We start from the raw sequence: 22656 nt of genomic DNA, 5'->3' as shown, positions 1-22656 counted from the left end.
TACACGTTGTTCCCCCAATAAAGTCCTGTTCCCCTTCCCCAATAAAATTGAAAAAAAAAAAAAAAAGCAGAAAACTGTTCCATCTAAATCATCCCACTTACTTGGCAATCCACATCTTATTGGAGAAGGACTGCGGCTTCGGGATACCTAGAAAATATAAAAGTGTAATGTGAATCACACAGTAGATGGAGCTGGATGAGTGAATCCTTTTGACACTTTTTTCTAAAACCAGCTAAATGGTTGCTCGCAGACACTTAGAACTATGCTTCCCCCCACACATCCCAGGGTTGGGCACTGCGATTCCTTTTTAATTTTCTGAAGTAAATGGATACTCGACTTAGTTTAAATTATATTGTTAATTAAAAGCTGGGCTCAGTAGCCTAGTTTTTATTGCTTTTGTTATTGTGAATGGTTGTTAAAGACTTTGAGATTGGATGTTCAGTGGACATCCTGAATTAAAAGCTTTCCAGAAAATTATTATGATTATTATTATTATTAACTAATTAAAGCTAAAATAAGCAAATACTGCCTGGCAGCTCCTTTACATGAATTATCTCATGTGTTCAAAATCTTGCCTTATTAAAAAGGGTCACTGGGCAGCCAGAAAAAAAGCATTGTTCAAATCTCACCTTTGCTTTCACTAAGCAAAAACCACCACCTGCGCCTAAAATCCTGCTACGGCTCAGAAATAACTGACTGCAGGCATCATTCTTGCTCAAACACTTCACATAAATAGACACTAACAAAGATGGAAGCTGTTCTGGTTGCAAGACCTCAAATACGTCAAAAATCCAGACTAACCAAAAATATTTGTCTGTCATTTTGCAGGTGTACCAGTCTTGTGGTAAGGAGAGGATGGTGGAAAGGGACAGAATTTTGGTAGCAGTTTCACCTTTGAGAATATATCTTGTTCTCATCTAAAACTAGGCACAAAGTAGGAGAGAGAGGAGGTGGTTCAGACACGTATAGGGGTTTATTGCAGGGACGTATAGGGACGGTGCCCATTAACAGCCTTCCAATGAGCATCCAGAGGTAAACTTCGCCATGGTTGTAAGCACAATAGGGTCTAAATTGCTCCTTTTTCTAACATGCCATTTCCTCTTAGAATGAGGAGAATTGTGATTCTTCCAGCATAAAACTCGCAAGATTTCCTTCTTATTCATCGGTCCACTAAATGCACTATCCTTTTGCTTTTACCTACTATAAATATTCTCCATGAATAAAGACAAGTAAGTTATATTAAAATCTCTAAGAGCAAAAGAACTGTGTTAGATGCAAGTCTTTTCCAATGTCAGGCCATTTTGCTCCCCAATTTCCCAGCTCACTGAAATTCTGCCAGATCAAACTGAACCCAGTCCTCACTACCAAACCCAGAGTAAGCTCTGCCTACTCTGTGCTTCTTTTATAGACAGTATCATATCCACATTCAGTTACTTTGCTTACATCATATTAAATTTCCTATATTGAAACCCATTCAGGGAAGAGACCATGTTTTAGCCATTTTTATGTGCCAATCCCACCATAAATCTAGCGTTCATCAGATACGGGGGGTTGGGGGGGAAACATTTGATAAAGGAGCATGCTAGAGTCCCAATAGATGCTCACTAAACTCAGTAAGAAAGTCGAGTCTTATTAACTGCAAGGGTTTTTGTTTTTGTTTTGCCGAGGGGGTTTTAGACGTTTGGGGTTAGAGCTGCATTGCTAGAGATCATTTCAGAGAAGGGGAGTGTTGCCAGATGTGGTTCTCCTTCACCATTCTCCCTAAAATAAGGTTGAACAAATATTTTAAAGTGTTTTATTGGAAGGAACAGCACTTTGTTAGCTATCTGGTGTCCACATGTTTTGGTCCAGCTCTGCATTCAAAATGCATCGACTAAATAGTATTTGTTGAATAAATAACAGTGGTGAATTATAACATTTTTTGTTTTCAGAGATATTTTTACTATTTTTTTTGTTTGACAGAGTATTAGTAATCCTCCCAAGAACCAATATACAAAGAGACTAACCTTATTCTTCCAACTTTGAAGTTGAGAAGAAAATTAATCCCTGCAATGCCCTTTATAAAATATCCAAAGCCAAACCATTTGAGCAATTTCTCCGAATCATACAGTAAGTTCCAGAAGAAGCTGGGACCTGTGCCGAGGTCAGTTAACCAAGGTGTCCCATTCTCTGTTCAGAAGACTGATATTTAATACCCCATTTTCATTCATAAAACTATGAAATAAGTAAAGTCTATTAGTCTTTCAACTAAGTCGGAAAAAAACTGCCTCTACTTCCTTCTTTCTAGAATAATAAATTCCTTCTCCCAAGGTAGTATAAAAATCCATTTTGGGTAATTGCAACAGGTTCTCTTTCTACCTATAGACTTATAATCACCTCTTTTATAGGCGACTGCTGAAGAAAAAATGTCCACAATAGGATGATTTTGTGTAAAAATGATTAGATATGTACCGTGCTTAAACCAATGGGATTACAGGGGGAGATGGGGCTTAAACTCCTGCTTCGACACCGACTTACAGACTGCACCGAATTCCACTGAGAGAGAGAAAAAAAACAGTCAATAGTCAGTGAAAATGCACATAATTTAAAACATTATGCATATCCCACGGACCAAGGTTTTGCTGGTATGATTACACTTGCCTATTACTGGTCATTAGCATGAGGTACACTCCTTTCATTTCCTACAGTTGCCCGATATTTGACAATACCTTTAGAGTATTTCAAAACTAGAAGTCCCGTTACAGTGAACTTGAGAATTTTCAAACTCTTGGTGCTAGTAGAATTTTGTTTTGATGAGTAAGTTGTTAGAAATTACATTAAGTTTGCAAGTGTTGGAATATGTGAACTCCCCGTGGGCAGGGATTTGTGTCTGTTTTATTCATTGGGGGATCTTCAGCCCCTACACACAGTGCTTGGGTCATAAATAACTACTGAATACATAACTATTGTTGAATGAAATGATTAATGAATGAGTGACTGAATCACCACTGCTGCTCATCTACTCTCCAACTAATTTAATGAATAAGAGGAGAACTATATTCACTATAATGAGATTTCATCAGTAAGATCCTTCTTAAAAATTTCCCTTCATTCAAATTTTTCCTTTTCCAAGTTCTTCCTTTTAGAGTATTCTCATTTTAATGAGAATAAGCTTGAGTTTAAGCTTGGGCAAATGTTGGTGATACGTTTGATGGGAGAGAAGGGAAAAAAGGCAATGGCTATTTGATATAGAACGTTAAGAATAGTGGCTATTTCCTCTCCCTCCCTTCCAAATTGTACTACAGACAGTTTACCGTAAGAGTTTCTTAATAGAGGGTGATTATTATAGGGGCAAAAAGTATGTTTTATGAGCTTACTCGTTGCAGAGAATGTGTAGTTGTCAGATCAACACAACCCAATTTCTATGGGTTCAACTTCGATAGCACAAAATATTTTATTGAGATACAATTAGCTGCAGTGGGCTGCTTAAGCTGCAAAAACCCTATTCTTAAATTCTTTTAAAATGCACTACTCCCTTTCTCCACTATATGGATGAAAAGCTGCCTATTCTCTAGTTGGAAGAGAACAGGAACTGAGACCACGCAGGTGGTGGCTTTGCTCTGGACCGAGGAGCTTCACTTCAGGAGTTACTTAACTCTAGGAATGGCAGGGTCAAAACTCCCTAATGTTCACTATACAGAATATGCAAGCACCCATGGCCAGCAGTTCCAACACCCAATCCCACCACAACACACACTCACACACTTGCATACCTAAGACTATTTTGAAGGCTGCCCAATTATTTAGCATGTTCTACAACCAATGTATACAGGAAGCAACCTTCCAAAGGTGATTGGCTCCTCTCTCCCCAACTCTTCTGCCCTCTTTTTCTCCATCCCTCCCCTTTCTACACATCATACCAAGAAGAGAAAAGGGCACATTCATTGTTTTCCAAAAATAGAGAATTGTCAGTAAAAATTTGGCACCTGTTCCCTGAAAGTTAACTAATGAATTTCAAATGCTTAGAGTTACAGAAGGCCTCCAATAAGGTGACTTCAAAGGGCTTAGCACTTATAATAGCATAATATTGCTAAGATGGAGGAGGTAAATATGACTAGTTCCATCTTATAAATAAATAAAACAACAGGCAAAGAAATTACTGCCAGGAAATTATGAATGAATCAAAGAAAAGAATTTGTTCTTTCCCTGCTTCTCCATTTCCTCTCCTTTGTGTGAAATTTTATCAAACAACTCTTTATAAACTTCTTTTATAGAATCTCTGGGTTTATAAACGTTCTCGAACTTGTGAATCAAACAGTTGGGATGAATTTTCACTATGCAAGGCATCCGTACAAAAGCCCCTCTCTTGGTGACAGCCTCTCCCTTCATGATGACAGTGTCATTCTCCATGAGCGCAGGCCACACATGATAGAAGACCAAGGGGGCGGTGAAATCGGAGTCATAGCTGCGACGGTACCTGTTTTAAACACACAAAAGAAGGAGAAAGAGAAGGTAAGCAATTATGTGGCATAACTGGGCAGGGGGACATCAGTGTAAATTTTCGTTTTGGTTAAGCTCAGATCTAGATAAATATGGATCCTTGTGCTATTATTAAAGAGATGGTTGTGGGCTCTTAGAATATGAACCAGTGATAACAAGGACCTAACAGGAACTCACTGAGAACAAGTCACGTCAGACTAATCTTGTCCTTCTCTTCTCAGGATTACAAGAGTTGCCATTCAGGGAAATCCTAGAGACTCTGTGAAGTCCTATAGGCTTCCTACAAGATCTCTCATGTACACTTGCAGACAAAATAAGAGAAGTATAAGTGGGTGATTAACTTAGGTAGAGGGGTTCAACGATCATATCCAAAGTGGGGCAATTAATGGGTCAATGAGAACATGAATGAAGATGAAAAGTTCTCTCTCAATCCTGCGATAAATCAATACATTCAGCAATGATCTGCATGAAATATAGAAAATTTGTCCAAAGGTGGGAAGTAGGGCGGGAAAAAAAAAACACAGATCACAGTATCAGAAAATAGCTTGACTGGTTGGAACAATAAGCTGCATCTAATCAGATCCAATGTAATGCGGATACCTATGGGGTCCTACAATTGAGTCTAAAAAGCATTGAACTGCACAGATAAAAGTGATAAATGGCTTAATCACAGCACAAGTAAAAATATAACAGATTTCAGTTGAACTCAAAACGAGTGAACAGTGTCATATGGCTGACAAAAAGAAAAAACTACCACAAAATAGCTGAATTAATAGAGAATAAAAATGGAAAACATGTTAGTCCTCATTTCAAAGCAGGGGATGCCACGCAGTGTGGACACTTTCTAAAAAGGAATGCCCAGAAGAGCATGGAGAACAGGCCAAGGAAACGCATCCATTTGTCAGGAAGTCTCAAACCTCCTTCATAGGAAAAAACCTGAAGCCAGAGGTCAGAAGGAGGAGAATTTGAGTAATACTTTTACATGTGTGAAAGGCTGCTAAAGTAAAAAAGAAAGAATGAAAAGGAAAAGCATTAGACTTGTTTTGTGAAATCCTAGAAGCAGAGCCAAATCCAACCGTTCCTAGCAACTCCAGTTTCCACTCCACAGCCATACAGGAGCACAGGCCAAGAGGCTGCATGTTCCCTCTGATTAAGGCATGGAAGCAGGAGGCCTCCCAGAGGTCTGGGAAATGTGCAGATTCCATGAACTGAAATGGGTGAATATTTCCTATTGGGACCATGAATCCTCTAAGGAAAAAGGAATTTAAAAAGAGGCATGCAGATATTGTGTTCTGTAAGAGAATCAAAAAGATCCAACTGCAGTGTAATGTTCTAATATTCAGGTCTTCCATGAGGGGATGCATGCTGGCAGCAGTCATCTGAAAGAATCTAGAAACTGGGAGATGGCAAGAAAATATGACATGCTACAAGGCAATTGGAAATGCCATCGTTGTGATTTGTATAAGCAAAATAAAGCTATATGGTCTCCATCATCACAAGCTGCTAGGAATAGGGGGCTGCCACCAACCCATAACTCCACAACCTGAGCAAAGACCCGGAGCTAACATTTCCTGAGAGCACACTACATGCCAGGCAGCATCCTTAAGTACTTTATCTGAATGATCTCAACGAACTTTCTATAGCCCTAGGAAATAGGTATTATTAGTGCTTCCATTTGACAGAAGAAACTAAGGAACAGGAAAATTAAGTAAAATTTGAGTAAAAATGTAGCTGCTTAAGCCTGTACAGCTGATTCGTGATGGAGCCAGGATTAGAACCCACGCAATTTGACACCAGAGCCTGTTCTTAACCATCAGCGTGGCCTCCTCCAGGATAATCTCCAGCTATATCATAAGATCTCATACAATTTCAGTAAAATGTTCTAAATTAAAGTTCTTCTAATTTATAAAGAAAACATTTACCATGAAAAAGTTGGTAGACATCTAGTGTTCCTAGATAAAAGAGTCTGGAGCAAGTGATTTCAAAATGTTAGTGTGCAGAAGGAATACCTGGGCGCTTGTTAAATTACAGATTCCTCAAGGCCTATACTGCAATAATGTCATAGAGTGTGATCCAGGAATCTGCATTTTTAACAAGTACTTGAGTAATTTTGATGCAGGTGACCCATACACCACATTTTCAGAAATCTGGCCTAAATAATGCAATGAAAACCAACAAAAGCAAAAAAACTCAAACAATCTGATTAAAAAATGGGCAGAGAATCTGAATAGACAATTTTCCAAAGAAGATATACATAGTATGGAGGTTCTTCAAAAGAATAAAAATAGAACTACCATATGATCCAGAAATTCCACTTCTGGGTATTTATCCAAAGAAATTCCAAAACAATAATTCAAAAAGAAGTATGAACCCCTATGTTCATTGCAGCATTATTTACAATAACCAAGATATGGAAACAACATAAGTGTCCATCAACGGATGAATGGATAAGAAAGATGTGGCATGCATATATATACCAGGGATGCCAAAAAAATGTATACAAGTGGACACTTTGGTCAGCGTTGCTCAAGCAGGAGTTCACCATAACCAGAAGTGTCTGGACGCTGATGGTAACCACTTAGAGCTCCTCTTGTAATTGCAGAAGTCAAACGTGACTTGTGTTCATCTCTTGTTATTGATATATATTGAGCATTACAATTTTAATAGTTTTCCTTTCTTAAAATGTGTATACATTTTTTCGTACCCTCTGTATAGATACACATACATACACGTATATATAATGGATTATTTAGCCATAAAAATAATGAAATCTTGACATTTGTGACAATGCGGATGGACCTAGAGGGTATTATGCTAACAGATATAAGAGAGAGGAAGGTAAATACCATGTGATCTCACTTATATGTGGAATCCAAAAAACAAACAAAAACCAAGCTCATAAATCCAGAAAACAGATTGATGGTTGCCAGAGGCATGGGAAAAGGCAAAATGGGTTACGGAAATCAAAAGGTACAAACTTCCAGCTATAAAATAAATAAGTCATAGGGATGTAATGTACAGTATGGTGATTATAGTTAATAACACTGTACTGCATGTTTGAAAGTTGCTAAGAGAGTAGATCTTAAAAGTTCTCATCACAAGAAAAATAATTTTGTCACTATGTATGGTAACAGATGGTAACTAGACTTACTGTGGTGATCATTTCACAATATATGCAAATATCGCATCATTATGTTGTATACCTAAAACTAATATTATGTTATATGTCAATGCTACCTCAATAAGAAATAAATTTTTAAACAATAAAACGTATTATAATACACACGTGTATTTATATAGCACCTTTCTTTTTAAAAGGTCCAGAGAGGCTCCAGGTAATCATTAGTTCTCCCCAAGACCAATATTTTGAATGGAAATCATATTATCCCTCCTGAATCAGATTTGGCTGAGAAAGAAAATGACCCCAGGAGAGGGTTCTGCCCTGTAGTACCGGGAAGTACATGGCAGGGCCTGGAAATCAGGTGGTGTCTGTTGATTTCCTCACCCAGAGTCCTTTTTCCCTAAATTGTTCCCAGGTAATAAAGACAAGGTCACTTATTTATAAAGAATCCCTTAGCTTCTGCTCCTATGTCTCTTACTTGCAATCATTAAAAACCTCTCCATCGGCCCCAAATGCAATATCTAAGGGTGGCTCTAACGTCTGCATTTCAAAGGCAATGGAGCATATCTCCTGGATGAAGTTACTGAGGAGGCAGAAGTCAACTTCCGGAGGGAATGAAATCTTGGGGTTGATATTCATGGCTCGGATCACATCCTGAAAAACAAAAAGATGGAATGACCTTGTTACCAACCTGTGACATGAAACTGACAATCCTAAGGATATTATGACTGATGGAAGGTGGAAAAATAGCATGGGAGTAAAAACAACTTACAGTAGAGAAGGATTACATGTGCTAAAAGGAGAAAGCCTCACTGATAGGGAAGGAGGAGGGATGACAGAGTACAAATGACATACTAAAGGCCTCAAGAGAGTCTCAAAAAGAAAAGAAAAAAACTAAAGAAAAAACACTTAATAGATTTTATTTATCCTTTCCTTATTTCTTTTTATTCTGGGCAAGTTATGTGCCAACACAGAACTCTGACTTTTTCATAATCTGTAATAATAATAATTATTGTAATAGCTTGCTTTTATTGAGAGTCTACTAGGTGCCAATTCTTGTGCTAAGCAAATTACCCTCTTTCTTTCATTTACTCTTCTTGAGAACTCTATGAGGTCATGACCATTGTTGTTCCCATGTAAAGATTACAAAACTAAGGCACAGAGAGGTTAAGTAAATGTGCAAGGTCACACAGCTAGTAAGTGGCAGAGCCAGGATGCAAATCCACACCTACCTATCTCAATTTTCGCTCTTAAGCACTATGATATTCTATCCTCTAGTCGTAAGAGTCTAAAGAACAGAACTATAAAGTTCAGAATACTTTTCCCCATAAAATGTCTAAGAAAGAAACAGCCAATAATGGCTGGTTCTACAAAGTAAATTGGGTGCTGCTCATTTCTGCTTTTCTGTTACATAGAAGCAATACTAAGCACTGAATAGACTTCTGAGTCATTAGTATTCGGTGTAAACATCAGCAGCAGCAAACCGTCCCCAATAAGAGACTCAACACTTACGTTTACACTGCTTTGGGAATCATACAGATCAAGATGACAAAGGATATAATCCAAAACAGCATCCTCAAACTCATTCGTCCCCGCATAAGACGGTGTCAACGATTTCCTCACACGGATCTTGAAATGTCTGAATGCCATTTTAGCTACATGAAATGCCTCCTGCGCATAAAAATTGCAGTAAATTTATTTGGTGAGAGGAGGGTGGCAAAGATGTGCAGAGCAAGAAATGAAGAAAGAACACCCATCAAAAGTTCAACATCACATGGATTTTCTAATAACTAAACAGTTGGTCAAAACTTTTTAATCAGGGAGAACATACACATCTCAACTGTGAAATAAATACATATATGACTATCCACGTTCATTAATGTCAAGACAGCAGCCCATCATTCTGGTAATCCTGAGTGCAGGAAGCAGGACGGCACAGATTCAAAGAAATAAATCATCTGTGATTACGTAAATACTGGAAAGATGCTAGTTGTTGCTATGCTGTCACAGTAATTTCTTATTACTGGTGAAGAAATGAGAGGAAATGATCAATCTCGGGTTTATGCCGTACATAGACACACATCAAAGGTCTGGCATGTTATCTGGCATATGAACAATTCAAGAATTATGTATGAAACGCCTGTTATGTAGTCAGCATTGGGAAAACTTAGGTATGCGTAAAAGACATGGTCTCTATGCTTATAGAACTTTAACCAACTCAGAAAGTGATTCTTAATTATATAAACCAGGGGTGTGCAAACTTTTTCCGTAAAAAGCCGCATAGTATATATTTTAGGCTTTAGACATAGTATCTTTCTCACTTTTTTATACTTTTTTATACCCTTTAAAAATGTAAAACCCTTCTTATATTCTTAACTCTCAGGTGGTATGTCTCTTAGAAATACAGGCCAGGGACAGCTATGGCCCACAGGTGCTAGTTTGCTGACCTCTGACATAAATGAATAAATACAGCATAAAGTTCAGTAGATTCTGATCATTCTGCTCCCACACCCGAGCTCTGTTCTGTTGTTTTAACATTTAACTGTTCTCATAAGGAACTCAGCAGCTCAATATGGTACTCAAGGAACAAACGCATTTGCTTTGGGATTTAGGATTATAGCTGAGCACTTTTTAATCTGCCATACTCAAGTAGTGGATATGTTGGCAGCTTTAGCAACTACTCTTAGTTAAATAAACAGAAGAGTTAACACAATCACGGCCTTCTCATATTTCTAAGAACTGAAGGAAAACAATCATATGATAGCCGTTAGCAATAATATATCCACTGGCGCACCTGTGTCCATTTAGAAGCTTCAGTGCAAATCAACTTAGTATGTACCCATCTGAGAGAGTCCTACAGCTATGACTACTTCAACAAATGTCTGGTCAGTATCGATATTAATATATATGAATAGTTATTGATTGTGAAAAAACGACTCATCCTACACACTTGCAATGGAAGGAAGAAAGGAAAACAGGAAGAAAGGAGGGCGGGAGGGAAATCCCACCCTCTTGCAGGGACCTCAGGCTCTACCAGTCTTGTTAAGCTGTGCTGTTCAGTTAACCAAAACGTGTGTCCCCGCTGCGCCCAAGGACCCCTGGAGCGCAGGAGTGTCACATACCACTGTGGCGATGTAAATGATACGCTGCAAGGTCTCGGTTTTGTCGATGCAGCGCCGCAACAGGCGCTGGGCATCCAGGCGGGCCTGGGAATAGGCATCGCTGAACCGCGACAGGAGGGCAGCCTTGCGCGCCGCACTGGACAGCCGGGCGCGACCCGGAGACGGGGTCCTGATCTTCACCATTGCGGTGGAGGGGCTGCCTGCCGGGCTGCGGCTGGGGCTCTGGCTGCGGCTGGGGCTGCGGCTGGGGCTGCGGCTGGGGCTGCGGTTGCGGCTCTGACTGCGGCTGGGGCTGCGGCTGGGGCTGCGGCTGCGGCTGGGGCTGCGGTTGCGGCTCTGACTGCGGCTCTGACTGCGGCTGTGGCTGCGGTTGCGGCTGTGGCTGCGGTTGCGGCTCTGACTGCGGCTGGGGCTGCGGCTGCGGCTGCGGCTGTGGCTGCGGCCGCGAGGGGCAGGGCTAGGAGACCGGCTCCTGGCGGACCTGTTGATAAGCAAGAATCAGCAGGGAGGCACTCTGATTCACTTCTCTGTCCTTCCTGGACTCTGCTGCTCCTCCCCTCGTAAACCGCAAACGATACTAAGGAGCCATGCGCCCCTGCAGGCGGGAACGCAGCTGCCTTCCTGACCTCTCCACTAGGCCTGTCAGAGGCGCTGTGAATCCACCAGGCCTCGGACGCGATCACAACCACGAGACAAGACTCGATATTTATTTGCATGGTGAATTAGGATTGGTAAAACCCTTTCACTCATTGAGCACCTCAACGTATCCTTTCAGCAGCCCTGTGAAGCCAGCATGGATTGTTGGCCATTTTACAGATGAGGAACTTGAACCTCAGGAAAGTTAATTGGCTGTCCTAGAGTGACACAGCTAGCAAGAGCCCGAGTTCAAGAAGAAGTCAGATTTTCAGTATTTCGTGCCCCAACACCTCGGTAGACGTTATGGTATAAGAGCTCACACCACATGAGCCTTATGTGAAAGAAGATTTATGTTGCAGTCACCGCTTCTCCATGTCACAGCAGTGGCAGCGTCTGCAATCATTTCTCCTCTCCAGAGCCTCAGCTTTCACCCACATAATTTTTGCTCTACTTCAAGGTAGGGATGGAGGTTGTACGATCAGGTAAGCTAATACATGTGGATTGGAATTGGAAAGCACCATAGCAGTGAAATGTGACTCCCAAGTACAAGCTAAATTATCAGACTAGCTAGCCCAAAGCAAATGGCACATAGCAGAAACCATGGGGCAAATGGCAGTGCAAAGCGGACTCTAAAGGGGAGGGAGGAAGCCCTCATTTATAGTGTTTGCCAATTCCATGGTGCAACAAATACTCCACCCATGGCCAATTTCAAGCTATCAATGTGATGTCACTGATCGCAGAGTTAGGGAAAAAAGCACAGAATCCACTCCTAGGAGCCAGTACAACGCCGTAGCAGGACAACACTGGCGGAGTGAGTCCCAAAAATTAAAGAGTAAGGTGCCATTTAGGGGAATAGGGTGCGGTGGTGGATTTGATTGCCTGAACCAGGGCATGGGGGGCGGGAGGGAACGTTAGAACAAAGAAAATGCAGCAACTCCAAACAGAAACATACTGCTTTGTCCTCACTTAACACTAACTGAATGACCTGTCCTAATGTTCTGTCCATCGCTAGAAAGGAATTTCACAAGAACACTTACCTACACAGCCATCAAACACAGAGAGCTATAAAAAAGAACTACCCTCCAGTAGAATGGCAGCTGGTCATCCCTGGAGGGAGGGAGGACTCAGAGACCTTCCTATCATGGAACAGTCATTCTTATATTATAGGCCCACTCAAATCTTGTTTCAAGCCAAAGAATTTTACTTTCTCATAAGTCTCAGTTTCATTCCTTAAACCTCGTCGTCAGCCCCAGATCAGTTAGTGCCCAAGTACTGGCGATCCAGGCAGTGTTTTCTCACCCTGGAAGGGTGCAGTCAGAGAAAGCCCTTTACAATTCAAAGCTTCCCATATTGTTGGGGTTTGGGTTCAAGCATGTGATTTTACTTTGTTTTCCAAGCCAGGCTTGTATCACTAACAATAGGAACTTAAAGGAAAGGGTCTGTGAGAATGTGTCAGACCTTCCTTGGAGTGCAGATTTTTCAGCACACAGAGCAGCGATCTCGTCCTTCAGCGTTCGGATCTGTTTCTCATAATCGCATATCGCTTCTGCGTTCCGCTTATCCGAAGTGCGCTTGTCGGAGCTGCGGTTGTCCCAGCCGCGCTTGTCGGAGCCCCACTCGGATCTCCTCTGCTCCGAGCTCCTCTGCTCCGAGCCTTTAGACTCTGCATCGCGCTGCTCGCTGCTCCTACGCAATGAGCCTCTACGCTCTGAGTTCCTGTTGCGGGCCTCCTCTTGGACTTGAAGAGATTTAAGCCTGAACACACACACACACACACACACAATTTTAAGGAAAAAAGAAAAGAGAGGGAGGGAGGGACGTAGGAAAAGGTAATAAGCAACAATCGGCATACTTAACAACAGAGGCTACTCTACTTCGTATGCTATTATTGCATTGGGGAAACTGATGGAAATACATAGGAATTAGCGATTAGAAATACCTAGGAAGTAGATAGACTTGCCAGGGTCAGGGGGCCACTGCATGTCTGCAGTTTGCATGGGAAAAAGCTCTTGAAGAGAAGAGAGGCAAGCAGATCTCTAGCAAAAGCAGAAGGAGCCTATAGTCATACTGTTCTATATTGGACTGATCTTAACTGCACAAAACTCTGGAAACATTTGACCTCCAAAACCTATTCCTGAGCTGGGCAAAAACATAATCTGCTATCCTCGCCAGAACTTCCATTCTCTAAACAAATGGAATATGGAGAAAACTACAATGGAAATTGAATAACATCCTCAGAACTAGGTGGAAGTATGGACCTATGAAAATAATGTGTTACAGAAACAAACAAAGCTTTGGAAATAAAATTCACACCTTTATAAAGATACAAAGAGGCATGACCACCATAAAACAGAAACAAGAGCCATAAGACGACATGCTGTGATGAAAAGACAACGGTGTAAGATGAAAAAGGTAAGGGGTAAGACTGAGAAGGATATAAGAAGCTAAAAAATGCAATAGCAGAATTAAAAGCTGTGCTACAAATAGTAAATAACAGAATCAGGGTTACTGGAAATCACTGAGTAGTATGATCAATGTATTTGAGAAGGTATAAAATAGGAATAAGAGATTAAAATGATGAGAGGGGAGATAGAAGTGGAAAACATTAGCTCCAAGTTAATATTTACTGGTATTCCTGAAGAAATCAGAACAATTGGAACATGTGTAAAGACAACAGAACGGTATTCATATATGTATTTACATATATGTATTTTAATTCAATTTCTACTTGTTCTTTTTGTGGGGAAAAAATCAAAATTAAGATCAAGGAAGGTATAATCTTAAAGGATCAGTGTCCATTTCCCCTTCTAGAAATGTATCTTTGGAGAATAATCTGAAATTTAAACTAAGACTTGCCACAGAAATTACCACAATGCTATTTCCAGTGTTGAAAATTGGTATCAAAATAAATAGTCAATATTAGGGAAATATCCAAATGATGGAACATGATACATCTATTCAAAACTAATTCTGCAGCATTTTTGTCTAACAGATAAAAAAACAATGTTAAGAGAAAAAACGGGATCCAAAATTGTAAACTTATACTTATTTTGTAGTCTTAACACTATTTTTAATGTATGAATTGGAAGAAATGTCAAATGGTAATGGTCACTGGCTTTGGAATTATGAGAGAGATTTTAGTTTCCTTCATACTATATTGTACTTTGAAACTTTTCTCTAGTAGATAATTATTTTTGTAGTAAGAAAAATATATGAAAATCTAAAAAATATTGCTGCCTTTCCTTTTTCAATGTGAACATATTGAATGAGATTCTTTCATATTGTAATGGAACACCAAAAACTAAATTCAAAGATTAATCAGCAGGCTGCAGTAATCCTGTCATTTCTTTTTCTTACTGATTTCTTAGCTGATTTATTTCCTCCTCTGCAGCCAAAAGGGATATGGCCAATCTGTTCTTGGTTTCTTCAAGAGTATTTTTAGTTTCAGCCAGACTGTAAAAGAAATCAGTAACTAAAGACAGATTTTCCAGAATTGGCAGACTTTCTAAATCAAGGCATAGGTTCTCTCAGGAATTTTTCGCTTATGATATAAATTCAACATAAACAAGATCAAATTATAAGACATCTGCATTCAATCAGATAATATTGCAAATAGTATGGGGCACTACTTGTATGCAAAAACATGCTAGCATCCTTTCTCAACATCAAACACAAAGAGATTACAAAGCTACTAGCCCTAAAAGACTATGTAATAATTATTAATATTAAAATGTAAAAGACAAAGAAACTTGTTCAATTCCTTCTTCTCACCATCCTAGTTCATCTGCTCTAATTACACCAAATTCCCAGATTGCCTCGCTCTATAAAAATCTTTGTTTTTCTACAATATACTAACGCCTATTCTCATTATTTTGCACAGTAGAGTTGCCATGGACTTAATTTTCCCAGACTTCCTAAATGTAAAAAAAATTATTTGCCCACCTCTAGAGAAAGCCTTCCACAATTACACCTGACTACCAAGTATTTCGTGTCTTCCTGCCTCTGACTTCCATCACTTATTTAGCACGAGTTTCCCAACTTTTCCATGTAGCTCAGTCACCATTAGTGTGAAGGACTCACTCCATTGTAGGCAAATCATAATAAATCATACTATTTCTTTAAGTCCATCTAAATTTAAAAGGAAAAGGGAGTGTGATGGATGACACTGGATGAAGACCAATCAATGGTTCTCAATTACGTTGTCCGAGTGCAGTGAGAGGCCACGGGCTGGCAAAGGTTTCTTGACTTACTCACTCTACTTCCTTAGAACGTCCAGGCTCTTTCATCACAGTGGTCCTGAGACGAAGAGGGTGCAACTGTCTTCTAAACTCACACCAGTCTTCCTCATCCTGCCAATGCCACTCCACATACCATCCTCGACTCTCTCAGGCCAAGTTTGTCTCCCCTTCTCCTGAGCTCCTCCAACTCTCAGTTCACATTTATAATCTCGTTACAAACACACTGTGAACTACTTGAAGGCAAAGATTTTATTTTATTCATCTCTTTACCCTCAGCACCTAAAATAGTACCTGTCACATAGTAGATATTTTTTAAAATCATGAAAATGAATGAACAAAATGTCTAAAGTCTAAAACAAAGCCATAGTAGCAATAACTTCACAATAGGCCTCCAGGAGATTGGAAGGAAATTGCTGTGATCCAATTCGATATGAATATGTGACAGGTTTTAAAAGGTTTATATGGGAAAATGAACATTCTTATCAAGAGAAAACTGTAGAAAATTAAAAGAAGAAACTAGACTAAGAAAGGAAGGAAAGTATAAACAAGAATAAAGTAATTTTTTTTTCCTCTCAAGACATGGTATTTACGTGTCAGCACATATCCATGCAAGCAAACATACATGCTAATGTGGTGCCCTTGGATGACATACAGAGAGAAGAAAGGGAGGTACTTCATGTGCCAAGAATTGTTTTAAGCAGGTTAATATTTATTTAAATTTCTTACAGATTTATTCATTCATTGAGCAAATTCTTGAGCATTTACTATGTGCCAGGCATGATGCTGGGTACTGGAGATAGGTTGGTGTCAAAATAGCAACACAAGACAGTATCCCTTTGGAGCTTCCAGCCCAGTAGGTCATAAATATGCAAACAAATTTTTCAAAGTTACAAATTGGGGTCAGTGCTATTCTCAAATCATTGTGAAGGAGAATTAAAAGGGGAAAGAGGAAAGACCTTTCGACGTATAGTGGTCACAGATAGACTTTGAGAAAGCCACATTTAAGCTGAGATCTGAAGGATAATAAAAAGCCAACAATGCAAAGAGCCAGCAGAAAACTTCCATTTTCCTGAAAGAGCACAGGCAAAGGCCTCCAAGAGAAGCAATAGACAGTGGAGTAGGCAAGGGGAACCTGGCAGGAGACGAGGGTGGAGCAAGAGGTCAGGCCAGTTCATGCATTGTTGTGAGAGCCCTGGGTAGGAGTTTAGAATTGTTTCCTAGGAGGCAACTAGCAGCTTTTCAGCAGGGGAGTGACTTGACACAATAAAAACATATCTATAATTACTATGTGGAAAATGGGTTTTAGTAGAGCAAGAATGGAAACAGGAAAGTGAGTTGAAAAGTAATGGGTTGAGGCAAGAGGTATCAGGGCAATGGCAGTAGAATAGAAAGAAAGGGACAAATGTGGGAGATATTTAGGGGGCAGATTCAACTGGACGTTCTAATAGATTGGATATAGGAAACGAGGAAAAGAGAGATACCTAACCAGAATCCAGGCATAAAATCTAGTGGTCTTCCCTCATTTAGAGCTCATCAAACCTGGGCAGACCTGTCCCCATCCAGCACTGTATTGGAATTCACACCTTTGGAACTGAGTCACAACCAAACATGGGACCCTCCTTGGGTGGACCAATTATTCCACAGCAGGCAGCATCCTGGCTTTAGGGACAAGTAGGCAGAGTAAGAGATGCCTTATATAAAAACAGAATATGAGCCATAGGTGGATTCAAAACAAAACAAATTTAGGAAATCTGGGGAAAAGCAACAAGCACCTACCTGTGTGCAACTTTCACATGGACGGTGAGGACGGGGGATATGTGTATTAATATATAGATAAAGAGAACACACACACAAATGATAAAGCAAATAGGGCCAAAGTATGAGAAAGGGTATGTGGATGTTCTTAAGACCATTCTTGCAAAGTTTCTGTATTTGCAATAATTTCCAAATAACAAGTTTTAACAAATGCATGCAGTCATAGTTTCTTTGTCCACAGTGCCCCTCATAGGTAACTACAGAGCCATAGTGACAGAGAGGGAGGTAGGGATTCCTGGCTCCTATTGGTGCTGATAGACGTCAAGAGCCAGCAAAGACTCGAAGCCCTGCCTCACAACTAGAGGCAAATGGAGGGACCTGGTCATCAGCAGCAGTGGCCAGCAAATGTCCACGGAGACCTAACCAGACAAAACATATCTCACCACGCTTCAGCACAAGACACCAGTGCCCAGGTGTAACTGAGGCCAGCAAGAACCCAGCGGGCAGTACAAGACCAAAAGGCCCTCTCCTCCAGCGCGAGGAGAGCATGCAAGCCCCGCCTCGACCCCTAGATGCCAGTCTAAGGAAGGAGGAGGGAATGACACCCCTTGACAGGGGAAACACAGCCCCTAACAGAAGTTTGAGCTTGGAATTAACTGAATAGTTACATAAAAGAAACTACAATAAACCAGAAAAGAAGTGGCAGATTTAAGGATCTTCCTCACCCCACTCCAAACCAGCTGACATTAGTTGAAATAAGTTGCAGAAATTTAGAGGAATTATGCTCTTTGTACATTACATTTGTAAACTTTGCTGCAGCTATAAAACTGCTCATTGATGATAGTTCCAATGAAAATAATGAATGGGAGTGTGTGGAGATAACTCTGTGTGTGCGTGCAAGAAAAATGTCTGGAGTAAAATATACCAGAATATTAACAGGGATGAGATTCACAGAGTGATTTTCATTTTGACACTTTGCTGTACGCATTTTGAGAAAGAAATTTGTATTTTCTAATCAGGCAGAACTAAATCGTTCGAGATGGTTTCCTTAGAAGGAAATCTCAACAGGGAACAAGGCAGAACGCCACACCCTATTCTGTCACAAGCCTTAACTAGTTAAGAAAGCGTTCTTCACTGTCCCATGTATGTCAGCAGTGGAGCGATGCTGTGGTAGGGGTAACACCTTATTGACGTATGTGTGTTAGGTCTGTTGAATGCAGTTTCATACACACACGTCTATCTTCCTCAAATACAAGCCAAAGTTTGGGATTTTCTTGGCAGTGATTCCTTAAACTTGTTACCCTGGCTTTGCACATAGCATGCATCTGATATCTGTTGCTGCCTGGCATTGCTTCACTTTTTAAAAACACATTTTTGTATCTAATCATTATTCCAATGTCTCGAATTGTTCATTCTTTAAAGAGTCTGATCCCTCTGTCCCATCCTGTAAATGGGTACAACTGACAGATAAATGCAGCCTGCTTCATCTTGCTTTTGCTCTTTCTCTTAATTTTTCTCTTTACCTGATCTTACACCCTCCTTAACCCTTTCCTTCTGTGTCTTGAATAGATTTTCATGTAACAATATTCCTCCATTTATAAATATGGCTGTTAATGAGCTTATGGAGAAGGAGCTCCGCGAATGGAGCCAAGGGGAGCAGGGTCTTGGGGATCATGACATAATATAGAAATCCTGTCCCCAGATTCAAAGACACTGACTCCCAACACACACACACACACACACACACACACACACACACACTACTTATTAGCAAATGTCTACATTTTACATGAGCCATTATTCTCCTTTCAAACTTAAAAATGAAATGAAGAACAAACAATTCTTTTTGAAAAAAAGATAACTTGCATTCCTCTTACTCGTCTTGAACCTGGTTGAGTTGATTACGAGTTGAGTTCAGCTCAGAGTCTAATTGTTTTATATTCCAATCCCGAACACCAGACTCTTTCTGTTTCTCCTTCTCAAACATGGCCTGCAATGATACACACATCAAGAATTAGTCTGAATATATAAAACAACATAGATAGACAGATTGCAAAAACAGTAGGCTGAGCAAAAGTAATCAAGCCCCTAATGTATGGTTCCATTTATGTGCAGTTCTAGTGCAGGCAAAATTAATCTGGACTGATAAAATCAGAAGAGTGGTTGTCTTGGGGATGGAAGGAGGTGGCTGGGAAATGGCACAGGCATGCTGATGGAATCGGTTTAGATCTTAATAGGGGTGCAGGTTACATGGATACGTGCATGTGTCAAAATTCACCAACCTATGGATTTCACTGTAGCTAAGTTATACCTCAATTTAAAAAAAAAGATATTGAAATATCATCCTATATCTCTATACCCAGAATAACATGCATAGGGGGTAAAGAATCTAAGAAGCATGTGAAAATCCGCAGGGGGAAAAAACTGCTTAAAGACAACGGCTGTCTATAGAGAACTTAGCACTCTGATTCTCACAATGACCCTATTAAACCAGCAAAAGCATTGTCTCCGTTCAGCAAATGAGGACACGATGACGTAAAAGTTTAGGCAACCTGCCCAGGACCACAGAAGAGGAAGCAGAATTCTGCCCAGAGATCTCCAGATAGGAATCCTTCAGCCACTGCCTCTAAGGCCCTGTTGCTTACAACAGTCCGCTCAACAGCTTTTGAGTTGAGAAAGAACTTATGTAAATGCATATAAATGTTTAAAATCCGGGTTACTAATGTTTTGCTTACCCAGCCATAATAATGCCAATGCCTTAAGCAAGCTATATGTTCTCTTTCCAGTCTGGCCTTCAACTGTTAAAAAACACTGACACTACCCCATGGGAACCACCAATAACAGCTGCACATTATGATTCCCTTTGTCAGTCTACCAGAACTGAGTGTTCTTCTTATCTCGGAAGTCTCCAGTTAGTTTTATTTCACACTTTCAGAATACTGAGCTTTCCCCCATCTAATGATCTCTTTCCCTTCTGAGCACCCGTGGTACCCTAACTATTTGGGTGACTGATTTGTCATTTAAAAGTTACTATCTAATGTCTAATGTGAGCCAAGCAATGTGCCAGGTGTAGGTCATCACCAGGCCCTTGTCATAGCGGAGGAAGCAGAGGCTCATTGATTTGCCTGAAGTCACACCACTAGTGAGTAGGCAAAGCTGAGATTTGAACGCAGGCCTGTCTTAAGGGAAAACTCAGTCCGCTGTGCCCCATATGACTGTAAACAGAAACTCACCTTTCATACCTACGTCCCAATTCCCTAAGTAGAGTTGAGCCCCTCACTAGGCCAAAACCATATCTTCCATATGTTTGAGTTCCCAGAGGCTGCTGAAAGTCCAGGGGAATCCTTTAGCATCCTTACCTGTGGAAAGGGGGCCTTGCCGCTAACAGGTTTTCCCAGGGAAGCAGCAGTAAAGGTGGCCTCCAGCCAAGGCAAAAGGCGTGATTTGATTACCTCTACACCATCATAACGTCCTCCTAAAAGAATCCATAAATCAGGGCAGAGAAATCCAACCACACCAACTCAGAGAGCACAAAGAAAAGAAAGAAAAGAGGGAGAACCGCATGGGCAAGTTCTGGCCATTCTCACCTTCTTGAGCTGTTGCAGTGAGGACTCCAAAGAGTTGTCCCTGCACTTTGGCAACTTGTTCGATGAGTTCTAGGCAAAGACTTAAATTTTGATCACACGAGTTTGTCTGCAAAGCCAAAGCGGTAGACATCAGTAGACGTATTTCCCTTTCCTCCTGGGCACACAGCTAGAAGGTTTTCCTCAGCTTCCCTAGCAGTTTGTGCAGCCATGTAACTGAGTTGCGGTCCATGGGATGAGAAGTGATGTGTGCCACTTCCAGGTGTGATCAGAAGAAAACCTCCTGAGTGATTCTTTTCTTTCTCTCTCTTTCCTCATCAGCCAGCCAAATGCAGAGGACCCAGCAGAGGACCCCAAGGGCATAAGGGATGGTGGAGCCACAAGATTTGGAAAGCTGTTCATTGAACATTCTAATGACTGTTACCTAGTAGAGAAAGCTTTTTGTGGATGTTAAACCATTGAGATTTGGGGGTCATTTTAATAGCAATAAGCCTGACTCCTACTCAGTGGAATTCTACAAAAAGTCCTTTTATAAAGTGAATAGACCCTTTGTAACACAATACACGTCATTGCTTCCTAATATACGCGCTTTGTTCGTTCTTGTCCTCTACCTAAGTTCAACGTGTGCATAAAAAACACCACTTGTTAACAGTAAGAAGGTACTGCTGGGTGGAGGATACAATGGTGAAGACGACAAAAACGATGGGCCAGGCCACATGGTACATGCAGACTAGTGCGGGAGACCGGAGCATGGACAGTTACCTGCTGTGGAATGCAAGTCTTACTGTGGGGCGAGAACGAGGCCTACTCACGAGCCATTGTCGTGGAAAGTCGGGGAAGACTTCCGAGAGGTGAGAAGAAATTAGGCAGACTTGGGGAAAGGGGTGACTCGAGTGGCTGTGGAACCATCTAAGCAATAAGAGCAGAACATGAAGAAGCCAAGAGGTAGGGCTTTTAGCTATTATCATGCTTTTGTAGTCTCCGGGTGAATGTTTAACATTTTCTAATTAGCTAAACTTCTAATTGATTCTAACACTAAAGGAAAGAACACAACTACAAGCAACAAATAAATAATATGGGTATAAAAATGCATAGACTGATGTGTCATCTCAAGCCATAATAAGGCACTAGCCGTGGGTGCCTCCTGGACACTACAAGCCTTGAGATAGGAAGCGGGGTACAAGGAGGATAGAAACGAGAATGAGGAGGAAAAGCTTAGATGATCTTCATGCAAGAGTTTATAAGTTTACAAAATGCGCATCTGTGTCATCAAGGGAAATGGTTCAAACAGGCAGTGAGCTCCCTGTGGACGGAGGCTGGGGCCCTGCTCACACTTGTATTCCCAGCCCTGCATTCTAGCCTGTCTATGTATGCAAACTCAATAACATGATTGGATGGATGAATAAACATGAGACAATTCAGTCGTTTTGGATTTGTTAGGCACCTCCTAAGTGCCGGGCGCTATTAATGCTTTCCATATATACTCAGTTAATCCCCACAATAGTATGCTAGGAGCTACGAGTGCCGTTGTTACCATCCCCATCTTCAGATGAGAAAACTGAGACGCAGAAAGGTGAAATAACTAGCCCAAGGTTACTCAGCTAGTAAAACATCAGAACTGCGATTAGAACCCAAGCTGCCTAGTGTAGAGCCCATGCGCTTACCCACTAAACTATACTGACTTTTAGATGGTGATTAGTGCTGGGAGTAGAGGGAGGACT

The 22656-nt window shown here is 40.7% G+C and overlaps 1 protein-coding gene across 3 annotated transcripts in view; it reads right to left on the bottom strand.

Annotated features, from left to right (window-relative positions):
- LOC308501145 (mitochondria-eating protein-like) overlaps positions 1–22656 on the bottom strand; it is a 40486-nt gene that overhangs the window by 6234 nt on the left and 11596 nt on the right. For 2 of the 3 annotated variants that reach the window (XR_013993835.1, XM_081056953.1), the window contains exons 2-11: positions 20939–21044; positions 20711–20826; positions 19229–19341; positions 12817–13113; positions 10723–11203; positions 9113–9271; positions 8079–8254; positions 4333–4456; positions 2452–2535; positions 102–147 (exon numbers count right to left, since the gene is read on the bottom strand). Coding sequence is in view for 2 of the 3 variants with exons in the window: in XM_081056953.1 (XP_080913079.1) it covers positions 102–147; positions 2452–2535; positions 4333–4456; positions 8079–8254; positions 9113–9271; positions 10723–11203; positions 12817–13113; positions 19229–19341; positions 20711–20826; positions 20939–21044 (1702 nt within the window). In the remaining variant the exon portion in view is untranslated. Of the gene's footprint in view, positions 1–101; positions 148–2451; positions 2536–4038; positions 4457–8078; positions 8255–9112; positions 9272–10722; positions 11204–12816; positions 13114–19228; positions 19342–20710; positions 20827–20938; positions 21045–22656 lie in introns of those variants that run through there. The other variant, XM_081056952.1, reaches the window with a different exon arrangement.

Source organism: Rhinolophus hipposideros, assembly GCF_964194185.1.
Source record: "Rhinolophus hipposideros genome assembly, chromosome: 1".
In the NCBI taxonomy this organism is placed as follows: Eukaryota; Metazoa; Chordata; class Mammalia; order Chiroptera; family Rhinolophidae; genus Rhinolophus; species Rhinolophus hipposideros.
Note: the sequence above shows the minus strand (reverse complement) of the source record. Positions and strands in the feature narration are given on the sequence as shown.